At 58.4% G+C, this 8,637-nt stretch overlaps 2 protein-coding genes across 2 annotated transcripts; both read left to right on the forward strand.

Moving 5' to 3' along the window:
• The first annotated feature begins 1,688 nt into the window (after nt 1–1,688).
• On the forward strand, nt 1,689–3,325 carry POLR1H (RNA polymerase I subunit H). The gene is given in 5 exon segments (XM_084303984.1): nt 1,689–1,889; nt 1,891–1,936; nt 2,033–2,139; nt 2,867–2,976; nt 3,116–3,325. Coding segments are annotated over 5 exon segments (375 nt in total). The 5' UTR covers nt 1,689–1,802; the 3' UTR covers nt 3,141–3,325.
• Nucleotides 3,326–4,218: 893 nt separating this feature from the next.
• Nucleotides 4,219–7,703, forward strand: PPP1R11 (protein phosphatase 1 regulatory inhibitor subunit 11). The gene is given in 5 exon segments (XM_084303982.1): nt 4,219–4,354; nt 5,570–5,600; nt 5,603–5,677; nt 7,180–7,361; nt 7,363–7,703. Coding segments are annotated over 5 exon segments (411 nt in total). The 5' UTR covers nt 4,219–4,285; the 3' UTR covers nt 7,417–7,703.
• The last annotated feature ends 934 nt before the right edge of the window (nt 7,704–8,637 follow it).

The following is an 8,637-nucleotide window of genomic DNA, read 5'->3' on the forward strand; positions in this document are numbered from 1 at the left end:
GCCCCGCCCCCAACCCCCAAGCCCCGCCCCACCAGCCCTAAGCCCCCGCCCCCGTCCATCAAGCCACGCCCCCGGCGCTGCCCCGCTCCCCCCCCCCTCCTAAAAACAGCCTTTAAATCCCGTTTTCTCACGAAATCGACCCAAAATTTCACCTCAGGCCCGCGCCGCGCCGCGGAGCGCAGCCACCGACGCCCCCAGCGCGGCCACGGAGCGTTTTTTTTGCCCCCAATTTGGGTAAATTTAGCCATTTGGATCTAAAAATGGTGAAAATAAGCGATTTGGGGAGTTTTTTAAGTTTTTATCCCATTTCACCGCTCTTCATCCCTCCTGCTGCTGAGCTCAGTGGTTTTTAACTAATTACGGGCTAATTAATCAATGTAACGCCGCATTTTCAGCGCTTCATAATGAAAATCCTCCATAATCAGCACCAGCGAAAACTCCATTTCCCCAATAAAACAAAAATCAACTCTAAAACATTAATTTTGGGGCCACAAGCTGCAATTTTGGTCCATTTGGGTGGGGAAAACAGCATTTAGAGGCTGCTTCCCCCATCAACCCCCATGGCTTCCTGCAGAAAACCCGCCCTAACCGCTTTAACTCCCTTCCCACCGCCATTATTAAATAAAAATTAATCATTTAATAAATAAATGTAATTAATTATGGGAATTAAGGCGTTTTGGGGGCTGTTATTTTGACGGAAAACGCGCGTTTTGCCGGCGAAGTCCGGCAGGGGGCTCCCGCCGCGCCTCGCCGCCGCCATTTTGTAGCAGGAGGTGAGGGGCCGGAAGTGGCGTAGGGGAAGGGGGCGGGGCGACGCGAGGCGGCCGCTCTAGGCGGCGTGGTGGAGGTTGGACTTGTCTGCTCCGGGCGGTGGGGGGGCTATAGGGGGGGGATTATAGGGGATGGGGGGGATTTGGGGGTAAATGGGGGGGATTTGGGGCACTGGGAGGGGTGATTGGGGGCAGTAGGGGAGGGTTTGGGGTGATTTAGGGTGGTATGGGGTAATGGGGGGGCAGTAGGGGGGTGATTTAGGGCACTGGGGGATGATTTGGGGTAATTGGGGGCAATGGGGGGGCTATTTGGGGCAATAGGGAGGGATTTGGGGTAATTGGGTGTGGATTTGGGGTGATTGGGGGCAATGAGTGGGTGATTTGGGGGTAATTGGGGGTGATTTGGGATGATCGGGGGCACTGGGGGGGCTCTTTGGGGCAGTGGGGGGTGATTGGGGGTAATTGGGGTGGATTTGGGGTGATTGGGGTAATGGGGGAGCAATAGGGGGGTGTTTTGGGGTGATCAGGGCCGACTGGGGGGCACTGGGGGGGCTATTTGGGCTAATGGGGGGGCCGATTTGGGGCAACGGGGGGGTAATTGGAGTCAATTTAGGGTGATGGGGGCAATTGGGGGGGGGATTTGGGGGCAATAAGAGGTAATGGGGGGGGATTTGGGGGGCAATTAGGGGTAATGGGGGGGGGGTCATTCAGGGATTTTTTGGGGGGATTGGGGGCGATCAGAGGGTGTTTAGGGCTGATTGGGGGGGATTTGGGGCGATTTGGGGCAACGGGGATTATTTGGGGCAGTTTTTGGGGGGGATTTGGGGTAACTGGGAGGGGATTTGGGGTGATTGGGGGGGGATTTGGGGCAATTTGGGGCGATTTGGGGCAATGGGGAGGAATTGGGGGATTACAGAGGGGAAAAAACGCCTCAGAAAGGATTTGGGGCGCCGTGCCTAACGGGGCCGAAAGACGAGGACATGGGGGGCACGGAGGCGACCCTATAACCCCCCCCGCGTCCCCAAAAAAGCCATGGAGCCCCCCCCCTCGTCGTGCTTCCAATCCTGCCTGGATTTCTGCCCCGAATGCGGCTCCATCCTGCCCCGACCCGGCCCCCCTCAGCACCGTCCTCTGCCCCCGCTGCGCCTTCGCCCTCGACATCGCCGGTGGGGTTTTTTTTTTGGGGTGGGGGGGCACCTAAAACCCCCCCCCCGATCCCAAAAAACCCCTACGACCCTAAATTTTTGCCCTTTTTTGGGTAGATTTTGAGGGCCGGGCCGTGCGAAGCGCCCTGGAGTTCAACCGCCTGCAGGCCGGGGGGGGGGGGGGGCGAGGCCCCGAGCCTGCCCCCCAAGCCGAGGGGCCGGTGGTGAGTGGGGGCACCCCAAAACCTTCCCCCCCCCACCCCCAAAAAAAAACCCCACAACCTGAAACCCCCTTAGGGTGGCTGGAAACCCCCCCAGAAACGCGATCCTCAGCCCACAAATCCCGTTGGGATGGGTTTAAAGCCCCCCCATTTTGGGGACCCCCACCCCAAAATCCCCATTTTTATGGGTATTAAAGCCCCCCCAAATTGGCACCCCAACCCTAAAATCCCCTTTTTATGGGTATAAAGCCCCCCCAAATTGAGACCCCCACCCCAAAATCCAATTTTTATGGGCATAAAGCCCCCCCAAATTGGCACTCCCACCCCAAAATCCCCTTTTTATGGGTATAACCCCCCCCCCAAAATTGAGACCCTCACCCCCCAAATCCCCCTGGGATCCCTTTAACCCCCCCCATTTTGGGCCTCCCACCCCCAAATCCCCTTTTTATGTGTATAAACCCCCCCCCAAATTGAGACCCTCACCCCCAAATCCCCCCCAATCCCTTTAATGCCCCTTCATTTGGCCCCCCCCCACCCAAAATCCCTTTTTATTCCTACAAACCCCCCCATTTCACCCCCCCCCCACCCCATAAACCCCCCCCTAGAACGTAACCACATCCCCATAACCCCCCCCCCCGGGCGGGCTTCAAACCCCTCCGGGATCCCAATTCGGGGGTGTCACACCCTCAAAAACCCCCCGAAATTTTTTTTTTGGGGTGGGGGGGTCCAGGTGGAGCGGCGCTGCCCCCGCTGCGGCCATGAGGGGATGGCCTACCACACCCGCCAGATGCGCTCGGCCGACGAGGGCCAAACCGTCTTCTACACCTGCACCCGCTGCCGGTGAGACCCCCCCCCCAAAAAAAATCCCCCCCCCAACACATCGGGGACAACCCCTAAAAAAGCGGGGACCCCCCCCAAAAAAAAACGGGGACCCCAAAAAAAGGATCCCTCCGTAACCGCCCCCCTCTTCTCTCTGCAGGTTTCAGGAGAAGGAGGATTCGTGACGGGGATATTTGCCCCCCCCCCGGGAATATTTGCCCCCCCATGTTGATATTTGCCCCCCCCATGTCGATATTTGCCCCCCCATGTCGATATTTGCCCCCCCCCTTTGTTATTTGCCCCTTTTGTGGTGTTATTTGCCCCCCACCCCTCCCTGTATGGGGAATAAAAGCCCCCGTGGGGCCGTTTTAGGGTTGTTGTGGGTGTCTTAATTGCCCCCCCTGCCCCATAATGCCCCCCCCCAGGTCATAAACTGCCCCCTTCACCCCTATTTACCCCCCCAAATTGCCCCCTTACCCCATATTTACCCCCCCAAGCCCCTTAATTGCCCCTTTTACCCCCCCAGCCCTACACCAGCCCCCAAACCTCTTTAATTGCCCCCTGAGCTGCCCCCCCCAGTCCACCAACTGCCCCCTTTGCCCCTATTTACCCCCCCCCAATCCCCTTAATTGCCCCTTTGGACACCTGAATTGTCCCCCACACCCCCCTATTTACCCCCCCCCAAATCCCTTAATTGCCCCCTTTTACACCCCCCCAACCCTAAATCACCCCCCTACCTCTTTAATTACCCCTGAACTACCCCCCCCCGGTTATAAACTGCCTCCCTTGCCCCTATTTGCCCCCCTAAGCCCCTTAATTGCCCCTTGGACACTTGAATTGCCCCCCATGCCCCCTATTTACCCCCCCAATCCCCTTAATTGCCCCCAAACCCCCTTAATTTCCAAAAAAAAACACATTAATTGCCCCCCATTCCCTTAATTTCCCCCCAAAATAACATTAATTGCCCCCCGTTCCCTTAATTACCCCCTTAATTACCCCCCTCACCCCCCTTAACTGTCCCTCCACTCCTTTAATTGCCCCCTCCCTAAACGGTATCTGCCCCTTTAAGACCGCCTTCCCCGTTAAGCGCCGCGCATGCGCACTCCGCACCGTACGGCGGAAGCGCCCCTAGCGGGGGACCCCATTAAGCGCCGGACCGACCGGAAGTGCTCTCAGGGGGACCAATTGAAGCGCCGCGCCGCGGGGCTCGGTACCGGGGGCGGGGGGGGGCGCAACCGGAAGCGGAAGCGGCGAGGCCTCGGCCCCGCCCTTCCGGGCCCGTGACGGGGCCTCGGCGGCGGCGGCGGCCCCCGGGGGCCGGGCTGGGGCCATGGCGGAGACGGCGGAAAGCGGCGGCTGCGGCACCGCCACCGTCACCCAGACCGGCACCGCCGAGCCGGTGAGGGCCTTAATTAACCGGGAAGGGGGTTAATTAACCCGGGGAGGCGGTTGAAGTACCGGGATGGGCCTTAATTACCGGGGGAGGGCCTTAATTACCGGAGGGGGGGGGCCTTAATTAACCGGGGGGGTCTTAATTATCGGGGGAGGGGGGTATGAATAACGGGGAGGGCCTTAATTACCGGAGGGGTGGCTTTAATTAACCGGGGGGGGACTTAATTACCGGTGGGGGGGGGCTTTAATTAACCGGGGGGGGCTTAATTACTGGGAGAGGGGGCTTTAATTAACCGGGGTGACCTTAATTACCGGGGGAGGGGGATATAAATAACGGGGGGGGCTTTAATTAACCGAGGGGGGGGCTTAATTATTGGAGAAGGGGGCTTTAATTAATGGGAGGGGCCTTAGTTACCGGGAGAGGGGGCTATGAATAACGGGGGGAGGGCCTTAATTAACCGAGGGGGCCTTAATTACTGGGGGAGGGGGGCTATAAATAACGGGGAGGGTCTTAATTACCGGAGGTGGGGGGCTTAATTAACCGGGGGGGGCTTAATTACAGGCGGAGGGGGCTATAAAGAATGGGAATGGCTTTAATTACTGGAGGGGGGGGCCTTAATTAACCCGGGGGGGGTCTTAATAAACCGGGGAGGGGCTTAATTACCCGGGGGAGGGGGGCTATAAATAACGGGGAGGGCCTTAATTAATGGAGGGGGTGGCTTTAATTATGAAGGGGGGGCTTTAAATACTGGGGAGGGATTAATTACCGGGGGAGGAGGCTTTAATTAACTGTGGGGGGCTTAATTACTGGAGGGGGGGGCTTCGATTAACGAGGGGGCCTTAATTACCGGGAGGGGGGTCTTTAAAGATCTGAGGGGGGGCCTTAATTAAGCGGGTTTGGGGGCAATTAAGAGGTTTTAGGGGCTGTAAGGACTGAGGGGGGGGGCAAAAAGTGTGTGTGGGGGGCAATTAATTGGGGGAGGGGCAATTAATTAGGGGGGTGATAAATGGGGGGGGCTTTTTAATGAGGTTTTAGGGAGGGGCTGTTAATTGGGGGGCAAGACAGACAGGAAGGAGGGGGCAATAAGGACATGGAGGGTGGGCTAATTAAGCCCTGGGGGGGGGTTAATTAAGCCCTGGGGGGGTTAATTAAGCCCTGGGGGGGGGGGTTAATTAAGCCCGGGGGGGGGTTAATTAAGCCCGGGGGGGGTTAATTACCCAGGAGAACCGCAGCCTGACGCTGAAGCTGCGCAAGCGAAGCCGGACAAGAAGGTGGAGTGGTCGAGTGACACCGTGGACAACGAGCACCTGGGGCGCCGCTCCTCCAAGTGTGAGACCCCCCCCCAATTGATAAGGACCCCCCCCCGAACTGATAAGGACCCCCCCGGATTGATAAGGACCCCCCCCAGTTGATAAGGACCCCCCCAAATTGTCCCCGATCCCCCCCTTTCCCCCTCCAATCCCCGCCTTTCCAGCACCTGGGGCGCCGCTCCTACAAGTCTGGACCCCCCCCCCAATTGATAAGGACCCCCCCGAACTGATAAGGACCCCCCCAAGTAGATAAGGACCCCCCCCAAATTGTCCCTGACCCCCCCATTTCCCTCCTAACCCCCCCAAATCATCCCCGATCCCCCATTTCCCCCCTGACCCCCCCCAAAATGCCCCCAACCCCCAAAAACTGCCCCAACTTGCCCCCAGCCCCCCAATTTCCCCCCCAACCCCTCAATTTCCCTCCTGACCCCCCCAAAAATCCCCCTCGATCCCCCCAAATCCCCCTCAGCTCCCCCATTTCCCCCCCAACCCCCCAAAAATCCCCCCAACCCCCCCCCAAATCATCCCCAATCCCCCCATTTCCCCCCCTGACCCCCCCCCAAAATCCCCCCTAACCCCACAATTTCCCTCCTGACCCCCCAAAAATCCCCCCCCAGCTCCCCAAATCATCCCCAAAGCCCCAATTTCCCCCCCCAACCCCCAAAAAATCCCCCCCCGACCCCCCAATTTCCCCCCCAACCCCCCCCAAATCATCCCCAATCCCATTTCCCCCCTGACCCCCCCCAAAATCCCCCCCAACCCCACAATTTCCCCCCCAACCCCTCAATTTCCCTCCTGACCCCCCAAAAATCCCCCCCAGCTCCCCCCAAATCATCCCCAAACCCCCAATTTCCCCCCAACTCCCCCCAAAATCACCCCCAGCCCCCCCCATTTCCCCCCTGAGCCCCCAGTTTCCCCCCCCCAGCCCCCCAATTTCCCCCCCCAACCCCTCAATTTCCTTCCTGACCCCCCAAAAATCCCCCCCAGCCCCCCCAATTTCCCCCCCAACTCCCCCCAAATCATCCCCAAACCCCCAATTTCCCCCCCAACCCCCCCAATTTCCCCCCTAACCCCCCCCCAAATCATCCCCAGCCCCCCCCATTTCCCCCGTGAGCCCCCAGTTTCCCCCCCCAGCCCCCCAATTTCCCCCCCCCAACCCCTCAATTTCCTTCCTGACCCCCCAAAAAATCCCCCCCGACCCCCCAATTTCCCCCCTAACCCCCCCCCAATCATCCCCAGATCCCCCATTTCCCTCCCTGGCCCCCCCCATTTCCCCCCCAACCCCCTAATTTCCCCCCCCAACCCCCTCAATTTCCCTCCTGACCCCCCAAAAATTCCCCCCCAATGCCCCCAATTTCCCCCCTAACCCCCTCCAAATCATCCCCAAACCCCCAATTTCCCCCCTGAGCCCCCAAAAATCCCCCCCAGCCCCCCAATTTCCCCCCCCGACCCCCCAATTTCCCCCCTGAGCCCCCAAAAATCCCCCCTAACCCCCCCCCAAATTTCGTGCCCCCCCCCCAGGCTGCTGCATCTACGAGAAGCCGCGGGCGTTCGGGGAGAGCTCGACGGAGAGCTCGGAGGACGAGGAAGAGGAGGAGGAGGAGGACGAAGGCTGCGGGAACGTGCACTGCGTGCGGGGTCACAAACGGGGCCGGGGGCGGCGGGGAGGGGGGGGGACAACGGGGGCGGCGCCGGGGGGGGGACCCCCAAACGTTGCCCTCCGGGACTCCGGGGCCGCCGGCCCCCATGGAGCACTGAGGGACCCCGTGGATGTCCCGAAAAGTGAGATCCTGACCCCAAACATCGAGATCCTGACCCTAAACATTGAGATCCTGACCCCAAACCTCGGAATTCGGACCCCAAACATCCGAATTTTGACCCCAAGCATCGAGATCCTCACCCTAAACATCGAGATCCTGACCCCAAGCATCGAGATCCCGACCCCAAACATCCGAATTTTGACCCCAAGCATCGGGTCCTGACCCTAAACATCGAGATCCTGACCCCAAACATCCGAATTTTGACCCCAAGCATCGGGTCCTGACCCTAAACATCGAGATCCTGACCCCAAACATCCGAATTTTGACCCCAAGCATCGGATCCTGACCCTAAACATCCAAATTTTGACCCCAAGCATCGGATCCTGACCTAAAACATCAAGATCCCAACCCCAAACCTCGGAATTCCAGCCACAAACCTTGGGATCCTGACCCCAAACATCGAGATCCTGACCCCAAACGTCCGAATTTTGACCCCAAACATCGAGATCCTCACCCCAAACCTCGGAATTCCAGCCACAAACATCGAGGTTTTGACCCCAAACCTCAGAATTCGGGCCCCAAACATCTGAATTTTGACCCCAAGCATCAAGATCCCGACCCCAAGCACTGGATCCTGACCCCAACCTTGGAATTCTGACCCCAAACTTTGGAATTCTGATCCCAAACATCCGAATTTTGACCCCAAGCATCGGATCCTGACCCTAAACATCAAGAATCCAACCCCAAACCTCGGAATTCTGGCCACAAACATCAAGATCCTGACCCCAAACCTCAGAATTCTGACCCCAAGCATCAAGATCCCCGACCCCAAGCACTGGATCCTGACCCCTAAACATCAAGATCCCAACCCCAAACCTCAGAATTCTGACCCCCAAACATGGAGATCCCAATCCCAAGCATTGGATCCTGACCTAAAACATCAAGATCCCAACCCCAAACATTGGGATTCTGACCCCAAACATTGGAATTCAGACCTCAAGCATCAGATCCCGACCCTAAACATCAAGATCCTGACCCCAAGCACTGGGATCCTGACCCTAAGCATCAAGATCCCAACCCCAAACCTTGGAATTCTGACCCCAAACATCAAGATCCTGATCCTACACGTCAAGAGCCTGACCCCAAACATTGGATCCTGACCCAAAACATCTGAATTTCGACCCCAAACCGCGGAATCCCGACCGGAAACTTGGAATCC

This window comes from Netta rufina, assembly GCF_964035555.1.
Source record: "Netta rufina genome assembly, chromosome: 31".
NCBI lineage: Eukaryota > Metazoa > Chordata > Aves > Anseriformes > Anatidae > Netta > Netta rufina.